The following is a 21,419-nucleotide window of genomic DNA, read 5'->3' on the forward strand; positions in this document are numbered from 1 at the left end:
TACCAATTGAAAGGATATTGAGCCATTGACAGTTTTGTATTTTTTTTTCCCTCAGAGTGTTCATTTATATTCACCAGTGTAACTAGGCATGCCTGAAATCGATAGCAATATTTTTCAAAATATATTTTAAATACTTAAAAAATATATTTACATACAATATTTAAAAAAATATATTTAATATATTTTTTTTTAATTATATACAAAATTTAAATATATTTTACGAACATTTTTAAAACATTTTTAAAAAGTATTTAAAATTAAATTTTAAAATAGATTTTTTAAATACATTTATATTTAAAAATGTTTTGTTGTAATATAAGAAAAACAGAGATGTCTGATCTGAGAATTTTTTTTATGGATTTTTAAAATTGAATTTATTATTTTTTTATTAATTGATTTATGATCATTAATTATGGTGATATTAATAAAACATAACAGTGATGTTTATTAATAAATTAAAATAATAAATATGAATTATATAAATAAATATTAATATTAACATTTCAGGGGTCCTATTATGCTCTTTTACAAAGTCTTGAGGGGTGTACTAGAACAGGCTCTCATACTAGGTTGGTCGAAAAACACATTATTTTTCACATATTTTACATTATTACAACACCTCCCTCCCCAGTCTGGCATGAACGGCTCGAATAGTTCCTGTATCAAATGAAGGCCCGCCTTGTTAGGACCCACACAGACCACAGGGTGAGCACCCCCTGCTGGCCTCACTAACACCTCTTCCAGCAGCAACCTAGTTTTCCCAGGAGGTCTCCCATCCAGGTACTGACCAGACTCAACCCTGCTTAGCTTCAGTGGGTAACCAGTCTTGGGCTGCAGGGTGATATGGCTGTGGCATATTTATGGTATTTATTAAACGACAAATATCAATTTTTGACAATTGGAACTGATTAACGGAAATAAATCACACATATCAACTATCAACGCCATGTTTGCTAAAGAAGTTTAAATTAAACATGAAAAAAGTTTCCATAACTTCCATAATGTGATGTATATAACAGGATATTCAACAAGAAAAGAAATTTAGGGCGGATTTGACTTTTCCTGAGTGTCAAATTGGTTTCAAGCACTGTTATTCTGCTGAAATATGCTTTGCTGTGCCTCAAACTTCCAAATATTACTAACATGCATTTTTTTTATGCACTGTGTTGCACATTTTTGGTGAGTTGTTATTTACAGCTGCTTGATGGAATGAGGACACCATCATTTCCATTTAAATGAGAATGATGTTTCTCCTTTAATGTAAGAATAACTCAATTGTAGCAATTGAGGAGAGCCTCGCTGCGGCAACAGGAGCATTATGAAGAAGTCCATCAAATCCTAAATAAAGTTAGCAGGAAATACTCAATTAAACAATGCTATTGTATGCATAACACTGAGCAAAGGTATGTGATTTACAGTCTTTGGCTTTCGAGAGCTTGTGTAAAGCCACAAACACAAAGTACTAGCAACAGATGAGATGTCTGGCGAAATATTACACTAAGTACTGCTGGGTTTACTATACTGACAAAAGCAAAGTAATGAAACAGAATAAGAATGGTGTGAACTGTTTGTTTGTGATGGTCTACTGGCTGATCACAGAAAAAGTGTGTTATTTTTCACTTTCTTGAAGAAACAAAACAGCTATGAATATTTCAGGAGCAAAGAGAAACAAGTTAAAGATTAATATTTATTCTCCTGGAGGTATGATGGTTGTTTTTGAAATTCCATACATGACATATATACATTACCGTTCAAAAGTTTGGGGTCAGTAAGATTTTTTTTTTAAGACATTAATAATTTTATTTTGCAAGCATGCATTAAATTGTAAAAAAAAGTTATGTTTATAATGTTACAAAAAAATTTAAATAAACGGTGTTCTTTTAAACTTTCTATTCATCAAAGAATCCAAAAAATAAAATATCATGGTTTCCCCAAAAATAGCAAGCAGCACAACTGTTTTCAACATTGATAATAATCAGAAATGTTTCTTGAGCAGCATACAGTATTAGAATAATTTCTGAAGGATCATGTGACACTGAAGACAAATCTGCTTTGAATCACAGAAATAAAGTACATTTTACAATATATTCAAATAGAAAACATCTAATTTAAATGATAATATTAAATGTTTTTACTTCATTTTTAATAAAATAAACACACCCTTGATGAGCATAAATGACTTCAAAAATATGTTTCAATATGTTTTGAATGGTGTATTTGACTTTGTGTATTATATGTGACTTTGCTGGATTGCTTTAACCTTGATGTTGGCTATTGAACTGTTTCCATAAACTTAACTTTAGCTGCAGATTCCTCAGGCTGAAACGCTCTGAATGTTTTCCTTTCAACTCTTCCCATGTTCCTGAGCTCGAACGGATATCAAAGGCCAAACACTGTACGCCTGAGATACACAGACTATAAGACTGCGCCAAAACTTTTTAAATAACTACAAAACTCTTGAACATTTAATACTCGGTGGAAAGTGCTGGCACAGATTCCTGCCGTGTCACACAATCTGCTGCTGGGGAATATACAGTTGTCATTTCTACTGTTGAAAATAGACATCAAGCGTGGGAGTGCTTTGACAGCACAGCGGAGACCCAGACGAGTCACGCAGGCATCATCCTCTGACTGTCAGCGGCTGACGGAGTGCAGAAATACGCCGGGATCCCTAGTTTTCACACTCATTTAACCGCTATTAGCCTGACAACCATTAGTGCTACAACAAAAGAGATGCGGCTCAGGAGAAACTAATGCATAATAGCTTTTAACACATAAACATAAAAATGACCGGGTTTTTTTAATATTAACAGACATACTGCAGATTGAGAAAGCCTCAAGTATCATATAAACATATTTAAGTTAAAACTGCTCATCCTTAGTATGACAAACTTTTATGGGTAATATTTTACAAGTAATATCCTTCTTATACTTTGAATATGTGAGTGTGCATATCAAATAATCTTGAATTAATTATAATTTCTAAAAATCTATTAAAAATAAAAAGGTAAAAATATTTGGGGAGTTGCAATTAATAATAATAATCAATAAAGATTGTTAATAATTAATTAATTAATTAATATTGACTTAGTTATATGTATTATTTATAAATATCACATTTTTGTAGAGTTGCACCACAAGATATTTTACAACCTGAACTAATGAAAAGAAAACATAAAAATTCATTTTAATAAATCCAATATGACAAACATACTCATCATAGAAGAGATGTATCCAAGTCATTGCACAAATTGCATTTTTAATGCATTTTTAAATAAATGAATATACATGTTAATTATTATTAATATAATTGATGAAATGTATTATTATTAATGTAATGATATTTATTAATTCAAAGACTCTTTACGTTTTGGGGAGTCGCACCACATGACATTTTACATCCAAAACTAACAAAAAGGGAAAAAATATAAAAATTTATATTAATAATTCTAACATGGAATCTCATCATAGAAGAGGTGTATCCTATTGTACAAATTGCAATTTTTAAATAAATGAGTATGAATGTTGATTCATTATAATTAATATTAATAATATATAACAGTGATTATAATAATAAATTACTAAATGTTAATATTAACATAGCAGCGTTTATTAGTTTATAAACATCATTAACTTTTGAGGAGTTGCACCATGAAACACTTTAAAACCTGAACTACTCAAAGGAAAATATCAAAATGAATATTAGTAATTCTGACATGAAAAACATGCTCATCACAGAAGATGTGTATCCAAGTCATTGTACAAATTGCCATTTTAAATATATTTTAATAAATTAATATTAATGTTAATTAATTATAATTCATATTAATAATAAATAACAGTGATTACTAATAATGAATTAATAACTATTAATATTAACATAGCAGCATTTATTAATTTATAAATATCATTAACGTTTGGGGAGTTGAAACACGTTAAAACCTGAACTACTAAAAAGAAAATATGAAATGAATATTAATAATTCAGAAATGAAAAACATGCTCATCATAGAAGAGGTGTATCCAAGTTATTGTACGTTTATATTACATTATATTTTCAAGTATTTTTGAATAAAATAATATTAATGCTAATCAATTGTTTAATTATTAATTATTATTACCTTCAAAATTGATTCACAGGTTCTTATTTATTATGTTTTTTTTTTTCCCGGGTGTCACACTACAATATAACATGAATATCAGAAAATATAAAAAGTAATAAAAAAAATTTAAAAACACGCATCCAAATCACTGTACATATTGCACAGTAAAGTATTTAACAAATGAATAAATAGGGCAAAAAAATTATCTAGTCGTTGTTAAGTTAACTGCGTTCACTGTTTAACTCTTGTTTAAGATAAAACGTTGCACTTTCCAGTGGGCAAAAAATCCAGAATCCAGGTTTGTGAAAATCAGTTACTTGGTAATACAGTACACTGAACAGATCAATATTCCACCCCTCACAACCTCATTATTGTCAATAATTTAAGTCAAATGAATATGGCTCTAATGGGAAAAGTCACTAACCTGAGAGACACCGTGCTTCCGTTTCGATGCACACACACTACTTGCCGAGACTGGTAGCCTATTTCCATATTCCAGAGGTCGTCCTCTAGTCGATTCAGCCTGTTGCGGTTCCTTTTGCTCTTGATGAGCTCGCGCATCTCCGGGTCTCGGTTCCCTTTCCTCTCTTTGCCTTTCCGCCGGCGGGCTTGGCGGGCGGTGCGTGAGGGGGCGGCAGAGGAGGTCGGAGGTGATGCTAAAAAAGGCAGCTTGCACTCGCTCCATCCGCCCACTTTCAGACTGAACACCGTCTCTCTGCCCTCGCAGGCCCTCGGCGCGCACGTCTGGAACTCCGTCAGATTGGGGCAAGGAAGCCCACCGAACAGCGGCGGCTCCACGACGGAGCGGACGCGGTTCTGCAGGCCCAGCCCGCAGGTCTTGGAGCACGTGGTCCATGGGGTGAACTCGGTCACCACACAGTCTTGAGGGCAAGGAATTAAACAGGCCTGTTCCTGCCGGGGTTTGGGCTCAAAGTACTCACAGATGGCGTGGTCCGCAGTCGAGCCGTCCGCCTTGAGCACACAGTTCACCTCCCGCGTCTGGATGCCCTCTTCGCCCTGCAAGCAAATGCCCGTGCGGCCAGTGCGCAGCGATATGGGAACGCACTGGTTCCACGTGCCCAGCCGCCAGTCGTACAGGTCCTTGTGCCAGTCGCAGACACGGAAGCAGCTCTGTTGGTTGGCCGGCCGTGTGGACTGAAGGCAGTTGGTGTGAAGGGTGGTCCAGCCTTCCACATGAGCGCACCACACCGCCCGACTCTGACTGCCTCCTGGACCGCACTCGCTGCCCATACATCTGCCCCACGGACCTGGGAAAAACACACCACTTAGTGCAAAGTCCCTGAGGAAATGCTACATAATGATGCTGTCTAATAAGATTATTTTAGAAGTTAATGCCATAATGCACTGTGAAGCTTATTTTAGATAGATAGATAGATAGATAGAAAGAATAAAAAACAGGAATATTGTGAAATATTATTATAATTATGTAATTTAAAATAACAGTTTTCTATTTGAATATTTTTTTAAATGTAATTTATTCCTGTGATCAAAGCTGAATTTTCAGCATCATTACTCCAGTCTTCAGTGTCACATGATCCTTCAGAAATCATTCTAATATGCTGAATTGCTGCTCAAGAAACATTTCTTATTATTATCAATGTTGAAAACAGTTGTCCTGCTATAGATTTTTTTGTGGAAATCATTATACTTCTTCAAAAGAACAACATTTATTTAAAATATTTTTTTTTTGCAGCAGCATTATAAATTACTTTACTGTCACTTTTCATCAATTTAATGCATCCTTGCTGAGAATAAAAGTATGAATTTCTTTAAAGCTAATTTTACTGACCTCTATGGAAGCTTGTTTATGCCACAATGAAAAAAAAGGTAATTGTGACTTTACAACTCACAATTCTGAGTTTTTCCTCACAACTTCTCGAGTTTACATCTCTTAATTCTGACTCTTTTTGAAATAAACTCACAATTCTAAGATAAAATGTTGCAATTAGCTTATTTATTTATACATACATAAAATTAAAGATTTAAATTGAAATAAATAAATAATTGTAATATTTACGAAAATTAAAATGACAAATGTTTTTATACACAATATTTGTGTGTGCTATACTTTTGAAGCTAATTAAACTGCAAGATGCAAACTCTTTTGAGAAGCGCTATTTGTGAGTTTCTGCCTATGTGTGACGTTCCAAGAATGACTCTTATGAGACACCAAACCCAGTTTGGATGCTGCCTCAGAAAGCAACTGTGTATGTAGGCAACAGACAGTGAGGCAGCCCACTAAGTGCTGGAACACAGCCATGGTGTCAGGTCTACACACTTTGAAATTTGAATAGGTTCACTTTTGTACCTGACTGATCCTTAAGGTGATAATCTGAGTGTTGGCCTAATTAACTATTTGGCTGTGAAGCAATTAGGCAGTCAAAACGAGTTAATCACCGCTCAGTACCTGCTGCTTTGTACTACTGGCAGCATCAAACTCTAAATAGAGAATGGGAACAGAAGAAGCAACAAGAACCTCATGGGCACTAATTTTGGGATCACATCAAGTCATCAAATGCAACAAATTGTTGCCAAACATACTAAACAGAGTATGAATAAATGCTAAACATCAGGCAAAATAAGAAATATAGGACCACTGACATACAAAACTGAAAAATAAAAGCTTATGCATCATAGAATGATCTTTTCAACATGTTAAACACAGCTTGAAAATTCCCATTTGAGGTTTGACTATTAACTTTATTTAACCTTATTTAAGAAAATAGCTAAGAACTGATGTATCAGTAAAAATAGGTATGTCTGAGTTTCTGAATAATAAAAGAGAAAAAAAACTTACTTACTGCAATTAAAGGGTCATTAAATTCATTTCACCTCCAAAAGCTTTTTTTATTCCTTTTTATGACAGTTGAGACTAATTACCAGTTTTCCTGCCGTAATAATAAATGAAATGCAAGCATATATAGCATATTGTACAGGCTGAAGAATCAATGGTTTAACAAAAGCAGCTTAAACCAAGAATCCAGCGAGCGCAGACAGCAAAGCATGACAAATAGAGATCTGTAAAGACAACAAGGACTGTGATTGTGCTTCAGGGGCTCAATCTCACAGAAAATGAGGCTTTATTACCATTAATTTTCACTGTATTACATTAGCTGTGTCGAGTTTCCATCTCACATTCAGCACCTCCTGCATGATAAAATAGTTGTTCATGTAATGAGGCTAAATAATAATCCATCTCAGAAGGTTCTTGCTGCAAACGCGTCGCATCAGGCCTCATTGTGTTAAACAAGAGCAGGGGAAATTTTGTAAAGCATAGTATAAAAAAGGATTTGACAAGATTTTCTGACACCAGTGTGTTGATATGCATTTAGTGGTTGCTGCGATGTTGGTGGTTCCTTACTGACTCAAATCAGATATTCTGGTTCTTTGTTTTTTTTTTGTTTTTGTTTTTTTGCCAGTTTTATCACCTGTCAGGTGAAATTAGTAAGTCTGCTTATTAACAAAAGAAATAGCACATCTCCTATACAATTTGAAGCATTATTAGTTTCCATTTCAAAAATAATAATGGGGAAAAAAGACAAGTAGCTTCACAAACATTACTAATAACGTTATATCATTAAGACCAATTGACCAACCACTCATTCCACCCACTCACTAGATCTAATTAATATCATTTGATGAAGAGGGTGGGCACCCAGGATGTGTTTACTCTGCAGGTCACTATGTTTCATTCCGGCTTTGAAAGGCAAAGAGAATGTCACAACAGTGATGCTATTGTTAACTAAATATAAAAATAAATAAAGCTGAAATAAAACTAACGTAAATAAATAAAGTTCTAAAAGCACTGAAACTGAAAAATGAATGATTTAGTTACTGTATATAAAAACATAAAAAGAATAGTAATAATAAAATGGCAGAAACACATAGCAAAATTTCTGAAACCTCAGCTAAAATTAAAATAAAAACCAAAAATAAAGCCAATTCAAAATATAAAAAAAAAACAATGTATAAATAATACTAAAATAAAACTGCTTTACAATAGCTTTGTTTCAAATCCTAAAAAAAAGAGACCTCAAACGTTTGAACAGTAGTGTGTATATCACACAAATCACAAATAAGCTGAAGTACAAAAATTGCTCAAACTAATACCAAAAATGACAGGTATATATCAAAATGACCAAAACTTTACTAAAATGAAAACTGAAAATATAAAAATACAAGCTATAAATCAAAATGCTATAATAATATATAAATAATATTACAATAACGGTAACAAATTAGTTTAAGGACCAATTCCTTAAACTAGTTGTTTGTTAGCATGCATATTACTAGCATATTGGCTGTTTATTAGTACTTATAAAGCACATATTAATGCCTTATTCTGCATGACCATATTTTAGATCCCTTACCCCATACCTAATCTTTACAACTACCTTACTAACTATTAATAAGCAGCAAATTAGGAGTTTATTGAGGCAGAAGTTAGTTAATAGTGAGAATCGGTCCCCAAACTAAAGTGTGACCAAAATAACACTATTCTCATTTTAAGGTATCAGAAGCACACGCCTGACACAAACAGTACACACTAGGCAGAAAATGATGTTGCCTTCAAAGAAACCTTGATTTGGCCACATTCTAAAACATTAGAGGGTAAAGAGGATTTGGAGCTGACAAATGCATTTAACACTGAATACAGTTCAGTGTAATTAAAATGGAATATTTCACTCAATATTAGTGTGACTCTATGAGGTGGAAAAAAAGTCCCACTTACTTTCTCCATAATAGCATCTAAACTTTTCAAGAAAGACCAATCATGAGCTCTGAGGTGATTTACCAGTTCTGTATGAAGAAAAATGTAAAACTGGGCAGTCGCTGTTTCTCAGAGTGCTATTTGTGCAACATCTGAAGCTCCTTTATTCATGTAGAGTGTTTCAAATCAGTCACTTTGCAGTTACACTCCAGTTAGGATGCTGTCTTAGAAGGCAGCTGTCTATGTTGGCACCAAACATGAAGGTAGATCACTAGAAAGAGAACTACAGTGGTGTCTGCCGAGTCAAAATCTATTATAATTTATTGCAAATAAGCAAACACTGTTCACAGAGCTGCAGAGAGACATATAACAGCATGCATTTCTCCAATTATGTCACAGACTTAATGACTGCGTGATGTGCTTCCTCCAACGGTGGGAGGGAGCAGAACTGCTGTCGCTTCCCAAGGCTAATCGTCTTTGGGAAAAGCAAGAATAAACACAATCCCTACACAATGGGCTTCACCGAAAACAACAAAAGATTTCACTTTTATGTCTTCTGACTCCCCCACAGGTTCAGAAAGAGGATTTCGAGACTGTGGTGGTCTGCGAACGTGAAGAGCCGTGACATGAAAAGCTCCAAAATATACAAAATTAAAGGTGCAGCAGGCCGTTTTGTAAAATATGTATCTTGAGAAATTACACCTTGATTTTAGACTCCACAAACCTTAAAAAATTAAATACGTTTTAAAAACGTATTTAAAAATAAGTGTTTTTTTGTGTCAATATACCGGAATAAACTATTTTTTTTTATTAAAATCTAATAATTTTTTTCCCTAATCTTCCTTGAATTTCCAGAGAAGCAACTCATTTGTGATGTATACCAGTATGATGTAATATTTTGGTGATACTACCATCTGCCCACACTGGGGTCATTGTGAGAGGATCAGGCCTTAGAATGACAGAGCAAAAAAAGAAAAACAGAACAACAGAGAAAAAAAAGACAGAACAATAGATAGAATGGTAGATACAGACAAAATGATAGATACACAGACAGAATGATAGAACAACAGAACGATAGATAGAGAAAGAATGACAGAACAATAGATATAGAATGATGCAGACAGAACAACAGAATAGCAGATACTGACAAAATGATATAGATAGATAGATAGATAGATAGATAAAAAGAATGGTAGAATGATAGATAGAATAATACATAGAACAACAGATAGACAGAACGACAGAATGATAGAACGATAGATACATAGAATGATAGAACAACAGATAGATAGAACGATAGAACGATAGATAGATAGATAGATAATTCACATTTCTTTTATAGTTCTATACTCATGCTCTGTTAACAATTCATACATTTGTTTTAATTTTCAATCCTGATTTAAAAAGGAATGTTAGGAAAAACAACTGAGCTGAAGCGGATGCATAAATGAATCACAACTGAGGACTCCATGAAATCTCCTGAGCTCTGAATCTCTGATCAATTGTGCTCAGATCAGTCTGTTGAATAAGAGCAGGCCTTCATTAACAGCTCTGTGAAGTGATGCTTTTGTCTGATGCACTCAGAAGACAGCGTGTGTTTGAGTGCAGTGAACCACTACATCAGAGATGCTAGAAAAAAACTGCATGAGTTAAACATGAGTATCCTGAATCAAAATAAAAAGAAAAACCTCGATTTGTATAATGCACTGAACTTGCACTAGACATCTCTGATAATGTCTTTCAAGTCACTTTACATGAATATATTCCCCAGATCAGCTGCTCTTTGCATGTCGAAATGAAAAAGATACATACGGTTATTAGTCCCTGTTCCAGTCGGCTTCAGAAGTGAGTCAATCAAATGCAAGAAAACTGACCCCAGGCAAAGACCATTAAATTCATAAGCAAACTGTGAACTTCTTAGGACGTTCTGAAGATAAATCCAGTCATCCATGTGCCTTCAGCCTTTCAACATCCCGCTTTTGCACATTTCAAAGTAAATTTCCACCAGAGCAGTCCGATAGTGACGCTCCAAAGGCAAAACTCACACATAATGCTACAAGTTATGAAAGCCATCTCTTCCATCTTCATTTAACATGAGATTTTGCCCTAACTAGCCACAAAGGGTGACATTTTGTACTTGTCTGTCACTTCACGCCTGTACATCTCATAACTGCATTAAACATCAAATGCACTTATTTTTGTTTTCAGTGAGGTCTGAAAAATTTCTAGTCACATGAAAGCGGTTGCGTCACTCCTGGTTAGGATGCTGTCTTCACACTGTGACCATTTTTTCAGCACTAAAAAGCTAAAAAACACTCACCTGCCAGAAAAAAAAGCTGAGGGTCAAAACTGAGAATTTATAGTAGGAAGTCTGTATTTTTCACACTTTCACATCCAATATTTCCTGATCGGCACTCCAGCAGTAAAATATCAAAAGGTCAGCGCGTAGCATTTCGTCTGTGTGTGCTCGGCAGGGTTGTAATAAAGGGCACCATGGGAGAACACCATAATGCAGTTTCACTACTAACAAATTCCCTATAGCTGTACAATAAACAAGGGGTTTTCAAACCTTTACTACAATATAAACCAGCTATATATTTTCACACTGTATACTGTTGTGGTTATGCGAAACTCTAAAGAACAATCATATTTGTACCCAGTATAAAAGAAATGTAAATAATTTTTCGCAGTATTCAAAGGAAGCTTTACAGAAAATGCTTTATAATCATCTATTTTTAATCATTTTCATAAAAGAACCAAGGCTGCATTTGTTTGATCAGTAAAACCAGTAATATTGTGAAATATTATTACAATTTGAAATAACGGTTTTCTATTTGAATATATTTCAAAATGCAATTTATTCCTGTGATGCAAAGCTGAATTGTCAGTATTTGCTGCTCAAGAAACATTTCTGATAATCAATGTTGATAACAGTTGCGCTGCTTATATATATGCTTATAATATTGCTTAGAATATTTTTTGGAAACCGCAATACTTGTAGGGTTACTTGATGATGAATAGACAGTTCAAAAGAACAGTATTTAAAATAGGTTTTTTTTGTAACATTATAAATGTCTTTTTCTCTCACTTTTGATTAATTTAATGTGTGACTGCAGAATAATAATATACAATAAAAGTGTATATATAATAAAAATTAAAAGCGTATGTATTTATGTATGCATGTATGTGTGTGTGTGTGTATATATATATTTTTTCTTTTTCTTTATATATATATTTTTTTTTTGTTTTTTTTTTTGACCCAAATAACTGACCCTAATAAATAATAGATACAAAATAATTGGGGAGATTAAAAAAAAAAGACATCAGAATGTGTAAATTTTGAGGTGAACTAATCTTTAAAACACATTTGTTTCTCTCAAATTGTCTATGGACCCCCAGTTCCCTACTTGATAGCCACTCAGACTTTAGTAAACTAGGTCACTACACTATAACAGCTGTATTCCAGACCACTTATAATAAGTGCTGCTTTCGTCAGCAATCAAGCAATCAAGATCAGATTGAAATACTCAGGGCAGCAAGCAAATCATATGGTTTTGACAGGCCACAGTATAATACGCCTCATGGATTTATCTGGTAAACACTGCGAGCAGCACCAACCTTCAGCACATCTCTCCAGTGTCAATGAAAGATTTATACAAGCCAATGTGTTCTACAGCACATGTTGTGATGGATCTGAAGGTGGGGATGTAGAGTGTCTGCTGGATTTCTCTCTGCCTCAGATGACACCGCACTCTGATGCATTTACAACAAAACTGAAAAACACAGGCTAAAAATCACCTGACTAGAAAAAGATATTCAAAGGCGTGTTGTGATTGACACATTAAACTAGATATTCACGTGCACTTATTTGAGTACTTATTAATTTTGGACAGAAATTGATTCTTATTACAAGGCTATTTTCTGCTACAATTGTTTGCACCTTTATTGGAATTCCATTTTGTCTTTGCCAGTCTACATAGCCTACCAGTCAAAATGTTGAAATAATTCAGATTTATTGATGTTTATGAAAGAAGTCTCTTCTGCTCACCTATAGGTGGGATTTACTTGACCAAAAATAAAGTAAAAACAGCAATATTCTGAAATATTATTATGATTTAAAATATCGGTGTTCTATTTGAATATATTGTAATTTAATATTAATATCAATAAACATGTAATATTGTTATTATTATCAATGTTAAAACAGTTGTGCTGCTTATATATTTATTTATAATAACACTTTTAATCAGCTAGGAGGCATTAAACATATCAAAAGTGACAGTAAAAGACATTTATGTTACAGAAGATTTCTATTTTGTCTGTTTCAAATACATGCTGAACAAAAGAACCATTAATAATAATCAAGTACCAGTAACAATTGAGCAGCAAATCAGCATATTAGAATGATTTCTGAAGGATCATGTGACACTGAAGACTGGAGTAATGATGCTGAGAATTCAGCTTTGAATCACAGAAATAAATTACATATTAAAATATATTCCAATTTAAAACAGCTATTTTTAATTGTAATAATATTTCACAATATTACCGTTTTTATTGTATTTTTACTATATATTTACTGCAGACTTCTTTCAAGACTATTTTAAAAATCTTAATTCTTCCAAACTTTTGACTGGTATATCATTTAATCACCAGAATAAGCAGTAAAGTGGATCAGACTTTATGCTCCTAGTTAAAAGTCTGGCTATGCAAAACTAGCCGTATCAAGCAGGGTCCTGTCCTGAGAAACATCTCATTTCTTTCATTATTCCTTCAGCTACAGCCTTAAATGGAAATGACAAAAGGAGAAAGCAGATGAAGCAAGAACATCATGTTGACGTGGGAAAGGAGATCGGTTCCTTCTGGCTCTGCCAAAGCTCTCAGAGGAAAATTCATTCATTCAGCATGGCTATGAATCCATACTCAGCAGGTGAAAATCTACGCTCATTTTTGCTCTTTGATGAGTAGAAATGTTCAATAAAAAGAAACATTAAAACAACATCAAAGAAACCCTCTGCTCTTGAGGCTGTAGATCAATATGGAGGAACACGAGCAGTGCAATTGAAGCATGACCCATGATGGGAACGTGAATCAACCGCAACTTAGCTTGTGGAAAAATAAAGCATTAATAGCAAAAACTAATATTAGAGCTTTAATTCGTTTCAGGCATAAACACTTTAAAGCTGTTTTTCTTTAGTTTGCCCACAGGCAGAGATGAGAAGTCACAGCAGGACCACGTGCCCCTCCGTACAGCAGTAAATATGAATACGGAGCCTGTGTGCAGCGCTTTGTTGATGGCGATCTGACATGCCACCTTCATGAGAAGCCTCCCTTGGGGCGGCTGGAAAGTGAAAAGAGGTTTTAACACCACAGAAGAGCCAGACCTGACCATTGTGCCTTTTAGATAAAAGACATTAAATCTGGGGTCTGGAACGTGAGTGGCTTTGGCTCGTAAACAGTGAGAAGACGCTCTGGGGGAGAATGTTGCATCTAAATAACAGACAGACCTGCAGCTATGGGACAAGGTGGAGCTTTAGTGATCTCCACCCATGACAACTGTAAGACTAAACTAGAGCCTCAAATATGTTGGATTTACTTAAAAATATGAAAAAGTGGTTCCTGCTATATCAAGTACTCAATCAAAAATACAAAAATTATTTAAAAACATAAATTCAATAAGCTGTATTAAATGTCTATTTGAATCATTTTTAAATAAATGCAATTTATTTTTTATAATTTGGATGCAGTCATATGCATACATTAAATGTATTAAATTTATTATTAAACTATCAATTAATATAAAATTATTATTTGCAAATCTGATTTAGCCATATTACATTTTTATACTAAATTAAAATAAAAAAATAAAAAAATAATAGTATTTATTTATCTATAGTAGTAACCTATTAACAAAAAAATTATAGGGATGAAATTATAGGGAGCCCCAGAGCTCGCTCCCGTGTCGGCTCCAGCCCCAGAGCTCGCTCCCGTGCCTGCTCCTCGAAAGCGCCTTGCTGTGCAAGCTTCTCCAGAGCACCCTCCAGTGCCAGCTCCTCGTAAGCGCTTCCCGGATCCCCAGTTCAGCCCAGGGAGGGCTCCTGATCCCCAGTTAAGCCCAGGGAGGGCTCCTGATTCCCCCGTTAAGCCCAGGGAGGGCTCCTGATTCCCACATTAAGCCCAGGGAGGGCTCCTGATCCCCCGTTTAGCCCAGGGAGGGCTCCTGATCCCCCGTTAAGCCCAGGGAGGGCTCCTGATCCCCAGTTAAGCCCAGGGAGGGCTCCTGATTCCCCGTTTAGCCCCAGACGGGCTCTTTAGAATTACTGACAAACTATTTTCCTGTTTGACTCTGTAAAGCAGCTTTGACACAATCAGTATTGTATAAAGCGCTATATAAATAAAGGTGACTTGACTTGATTTCATTTTTTTTTTTTTTTTTTACTTCTGCCTCATTTTAAAGATGTAATTGTGAACAATATTATTATTTGTAAATGTTTGTTTGCAGACATTTTGTTTAGCTAGTGTAGTTTTTTTTTTTTTTTTGTTCTGTAAGGAATTTAACTCTTTTCAGAGGGGAATCGAATCTGAAGATTCGAAATCAACCTGATTGAACGGATTACAAATTTGATAGTTTGCACTTTTATCAACTGTTCGTCCAGCGAGCTGTTAACATCAGTATTTCTTAACAACTTGGATATTTGTATTATCCCTGGCCACAGGTTAATACATGCTAGTGATAATTTATAAGGTACGAGCTAGGTAGCAAAATATGGGCAAAGTTTAACTTTAAATACACACAAGATAATTCTTTATAATGAAACATGAATTTATTTGAACTACTCTATAGATTATATGGTACTACTAATGAAAACACACACACACACACACATAAAGTTCGAAGGATGAGAGGTAACGGAGTTCTGAGGAAGTCCCAAAAGTCTAGTAAGTTATTCGTTCTTAGATCGCACCAAGAAAATCACAAAAGCAGAGATTTGGCTTATCTTTAGTTGCTTAAGATCAATTTAGTACCAGTTTTCCAGCTAGTAAGGAGACCTTGTTTTACTTGCGTTTGAGTTGAGAGCTGAGAGGGTTTTCCTCGTTGGCTCGTCCCAGGGAAGCCCGGAGCCTCTGATTGGTTGTAGATCTGTCATTTGGATGACATCTTTTGGGAGAAGCCCTCGTGGTGAATGGTTGGTTTCCTTGTGACGTAGGAGCTTCGGAAGTCGGTTGCCTTAGGTACGGAGAGTGATGCTTGAAGTTCTTCTGAGAGTTTCTTTGCTTGGCTTTAGACTTTGAAGACTTCGGCAGTCACGAAGTTTCAACGGAAGGTTTGAGAATTACTGGATGACCCAATCGCTTGATGGTGCAGCGTGTGAGCGCCAGTTGGAGCGCAGTCGAACACAGGCGAGAGAGCGAAAGAGCGCTGATCTGTTCGGGACATTTGGTTTTAAGTGAGCCGATTTGGTCCATCCCAGAAGCGATTGTCCCAATCAGCGTGTTCCTTTGTTGCAATGAAAAGGGCGCGAGTTATGTAGAAAGGACAGGAGGAATGTCCTGAGGTCAAGGAAGCGGAGGTCTGCTGATCTTCCCGCTCAGACGATGGAGCTGTAAATCTGTCTTTCTTGTTTATTGGATTATCGATTTATGCTGAAGCTGGTCAAAGTTACACAGCACTGTATATGTATATCTGGTCCTTGGATGGTCTCAGTCAGAGGTTGATTGTCACTGTTCTTTAGATCCGTTGTTTTTGCAGGCCTGGAGCTTGTTTGCTAAATCACTCCCTTCCTGTTGTACATGAAGCTTGGTCACCAGGGGACAATCAACCATTTGTGGCTGACATGACTCTAAAACAAAAGGGGTATTCTTCTTCTTTTAATTGGATTAAGTCTATCACTGCTTTCGACGTCTCTTGAGAAGATGAGCAGAGTGGGACAGGAACTGCTCGAGACAATTGGGTGCCTCGGTTACCCATTGATCAGTTTTACGACCGCAGATGGCTGAGTAGGAGAACTTTTGGTTTTCCTTTGGAATGTAAAGATTCCATAGTTATTTGGGTCTGTTCGAGACAGAGATCCTACAGTTCATTAAACACAGTTTAAACTGAATTTTGCAGTTGTATTACAGATGTAATGTTTGTCAACTGGAGCTTTAAAGGGATAGTTCACCCAAAAATGAAAATTTGCTGTTAATTTACTGACCCTTAGGCCATCCAAGATGTAGGTGACTTTTTTTCTTAATTCCTGTATGTTTAGTCTGTATGAAAATTTTTATAAATGGAGATTGTTAATAAATAAAGGCTATTATGTGTTGTAATGTGTGTGTTTTTAGTGATTGACAAACACCAGTAAATCATTTTTTATAATTGTGTAAAACTATAAAAACATATGAAATGTAACAACTAGTTCCCCAGCAGTTTCTTATGATGCCCAAATAATAAATCTTAGTTGAGGTAACATATAAAACACATGGAGTAAATGGTAAAATTTTAATTGACATAACTTGCCGTAGTTTTCGAAATGTTTGACCAATTAAAACATTTTAGCTGAATGGACTATAAAACTAGTTCAGTAAAGGTTGAGCCAACTAAAAAATAACAATTAAGATAACACTTTGAAGTCAGAAATTGACTGAATGTAAAATTTCTGTGGAACTAGTTACTAAATAATAATTAGTTGAAACAGCTTGACATTTTTTACAGTGTGGTTTGTGCATTGTAAATCACAGAAAGTCTACAAAATATGTTGTCTCTCAAAAACTTTATCACATCCGTAACGCATGTGTATTTCTAAAATGTAAAATAATAAAACACTTCATAGACGGATACTTTTCTGATGTCTGGACTATTTTCAGGGATTTAGAAAAATATAAAGAGATGGTTCAATATATTGGTAATGAATAGCCTACATTCTGTGAGAATTTATATTTCAGGTTTTGACTGCGAATGTCAGTCCATACCGCAGGAATTGCCCAATAATGAAACTAAAAATGATTAGGCCTACATGAAGTCTCGGTACCGTTTCATATTACTGCAATATATTTTTACATCTGTATTGCCAAAACGACTGCAGCGTTGCCGCGTACAATTAAAACTTTCAAAATTGAAAATAGTAGCCTACAAAGCAGCATATAAATTAAGAACAAAAGTTTTTATCTCTCTGGCAGACACGCGTCTCTCTCGCAGAGGTGCCACGTCTCTCCTAAGAAAAAACAAAATAAAACCAAGCAACACTGCATATTATATTGTATATAATACTCTGTATGCCGTTGCAAAAAATTGCAAAAGATAAACCATGATACCAATGATCAACTTATCATATTATGGTTAAATTTTGCAATTAATCCGCGGATCACATGCGTGCCGAACCGTGGGGCTTGGTCCGTATGGATCACGGATCAACTACGATCCATTTAACCACTAAAAAATAAGGTAGACCATTTACAGTTCTGAATGAAGTATTAGTCTTATCTGTATGAGCAAAAATGACGGCGTACTTCAAGTTGTTTCCATTGAAGAACAAAATTAAGCCCGCTTCAGCTTCCACTCTCCGCACAAATGCTTGGATATAGGCCTAACAGCGCACTTTTATCTAGGTTAAATGTTTAAACTAACATTGTAACATGCTTTAAGTGTTTTATATCTATAGATTTTATTTTAAGCAAGTTGTGATGATTTGAGAAGGCTAAATTGATAAAACGTGATCAACTCAGCTGTCTGCCGCTATACGCTTGGTCGTCACTTAAAAAAAAAATAATAATTTGTTCAAAATTTTTTCTAAATTAACTAATAATGAAACAATAAGAAATATAACTTTGCAATTAAAAACAAAACTGAACTATTTTAATGGCTGCAACAGCAGCTGTGAAATTAGGAAGCGAGAGAGAGAGAGAAACAAGACACGGGCTCCAGTCGGACTCGGGCCAAGAATACTGGCCAAGGGCCGGCTAGAGCATAGGTTTGAGGCCCGTGCCAGGCTCTACCTGATTTCTGCGTTTGGAAACGAATGTTGTGAATCAGGGGTTGTTTTCTAATTAAATGACAAAATTCTTAAGTTGTATTGTTGTATTAAGTTGTAAAAAATGGTTTAATTATTATTTTAAAACGTTTTAATGTAACATGCTTTAAGTGTTTTATATCTATAGATTTTATTTTAAGCAAGTTGTGATGATTTGAGAAGGCTAAATTGATAAAACGTGATCAACTCAGCTGTCTGCCGCTATACGCTTGGTCGTCACTTAAAAAAAAAATAATAATTTGTTCAAAATTTTTTCTAAATTAACTAATAATGAAACAATAAGAAATATAACTTTGCAATTAAAAACAAAACTGAACTATTTTAATGGCTGCAACAGAAGCTGTGTAATTGAAGCGAGAGAGAGAGAGAGAGAGAGAGAGAGAGAGAGAGAGAAAAATACACGGGCTCCAGTCGGACTCGGGCCGAGAATACTGGTAAGCTGTCGGCCAAGGGCCGGCTATAGGGCCTAGGTTTGAGTAGATCACTGACAAGCTACGCAATATCGTGTTCAAAATCGGCAATGAATCGCCTGCGATTTTGAATGCGATATTGCGTAGCTTGTCAGTGATCTACAGCTCTGTGTAGTAAATGCCGCTCCATCTGAAAGCACATGCTGGAGATTTACTACTGATCACAGAACCCGATTATTTGCACAGCCCTAATATTTAGATTTATATAGACCTATTAATTTAAATCAAGATATCGTGATTTCTGCGTTTGGAAACGAATGTTGTGAATCAGGGGTTGTTTTCAAGTTGTATTGTTGTATTTGTTGTATGTTGTAAGGGGTCATAAGACGTTGCTAAAAAGAACATTATGTTGTGTATTTGGTGTAATGCAATGTGTTTATGTGGTTTAAGGTTTTAAAAAACACATTATTTTCCATATAATGTACATTATTGTTGCTCCTCTATGCCCCGCCATTCTGAAACGCGTAGATTTTTACAAATCTCATCGTTCTGAAAAGCGAAGTGTATGCTGATTGGCCAGCTATCCAGTGCGTTGTGATTGGCTGAATACCTCAAGCGTGTGACGGAAATGTTACGCTCCTTAACATACTGTGATGCCGTCTCCCAGCAGGACGAGACAATTTGAAATTGCATCATATGACCCCTTTAAGCTGTAAAAATGGTTTAATTATTATTTAAACACATTTTAATTAATACAAAGGAACGATAAAAAGTGATCAATTTCTTAATTAATGGACATAATTTTCGGCATGTCATGGGCTCTGTATACGGAAATAAATGTGCTAAAAAAAGCCCAGATAACGAATAAGTATGTGTGACCTGCTGAAATACATCAGTGAATTATTAAATGTAAGTTTCAAGCCTTATAATGACATTAATGTGACTATAGTGCCAAAATATGTGTTAGAACTAGGCCTAGCCTATAACACTCAACAATAAGCCACCTTTTCAATCGTTTTATTTTCTATGGCATAATGCACACCTCCTTAAACGTAATCTAAACATTCCAAGTTAATATACTACTTTTTGTAGGATTTCTAGGCGTTTTTCATGTCGCAATGTTAGCCTATTATTAATCTTGATTTCTCACAACTTATTTTGTCAAGGTTATTTATTTATTTATTTTTATGGTGTGAGTCAGAGTAAATTGCGATGCGAATAGAGTCTCATGAATGTGCAGCCTTGCACAGAGGACCAATGGCCAAGGTCAGGATTTTTCGTTCAAAAAATTTAGCCTGTAGATTGAAATGAAAGTCCCTTAATACAAAATAAGGAAATTGTGTAATTTGAATGGTTTTCATAATGACTGTTTAATAACCATAACATGCAGTAAGAGCCTTTGTGTAAATGTAAAAAAAATTTTTTTTTGATGCGTTAGGCTGCAGCCTATGACTATCCCACATTATAACCCTCACTGTAAATTTTCTAATGATTTTTAAGGATGTTATAATGTTATATTATAATGTTATTGTTGTTTTATTTTGTTATTTGATCTCATTTTACAAAACAAAATATCATAATTTCAGTCAGTTTGTAAACTTTCCCTTTGAGTGTTGACGTTGCGTGAACAACTTCAACACGCGATAGACTTGCAGTTAATGCCGTGGCCCTGCGGCGGCGGTAGTAGTCATTTTGGTTGTCCACCTATATATAAAAATTAAGATAAAACAAACTTTTAAAGTGCCCCTATTATGGTTAATGAAAGGTTCATATTTTGGTTTTGGGAGTACCCAACAACAGGCTGAAATGCATGCAAGGTCAAAAAACACTTTCATTGTCTTATAATATGCATTTATTTTTACCTTACTTGCTCAACGACTCCCAAACGATTCGCTCAACGATTCATTTTTCCAAACCCTCGTTTGCGTGATGCTAATCTGCGGTGATTGGTCCGATTGGTCTCATTTTCATTTCATCATGCCTGTAATGCCTGATAAAGCAGTGCTTTGTGTACAGCCGTTACCGGGGAAACAACTATTTTTACCGCTCCAAAAGCGGCACCTAGTGGCAAAAAATTAATTTGCATTTTCATTCACACCAATGCGAAAAGATCAACAAGTGGGCGGGCAATATGCTAATGTTTCATGTTGACGTCAACATGAAAC

The 21,419-nt window shown here is 35.1% G+C and overlaps 1 protein-coding gene across 1 annotated transcript in view; it reads right to left on the reverse strand.

Annotated features, from left to right (window-relative positions):
* Window positions 1-21,419, reverse strand: part of thsd7ab (thrombospondin, type I, domain containing 7Ab) — a 133,455-nt gene that overhangs the window by 74,364 nt on the left and 37,672 nt on the right. The window contains exon 2 of the mRNA XM_016574204.1: window positions 4,527-5,370. Coding sequence (XP_016429690.1) covers window positions 4,527-5,370 — 844 coding nt within the window. The remainder of the gene's footprint in view (window positions 1-4,526; window positions 5,371-21,419) is intronic.

The sequence above is a fragment of the Sinocyclocheilus rhinocerous genome, unplaced genomic scaffold (genome assembly GCF_001515625.1).
Source record: "Sinocyclocheilus rhinocerous isolate Xijiao unplaced genomic scaffold, SAMN03320098_v1.1 scaffold1735, whole genome shotgun sequence".
Taxonomy (NCBI): Eukaryota; Metazoa; Chordata; class Actinopteri; order Cypriniformes; family Cyprinidae; genus Sinocyclocheilus; species Sinocyclocheilus rhinocerous.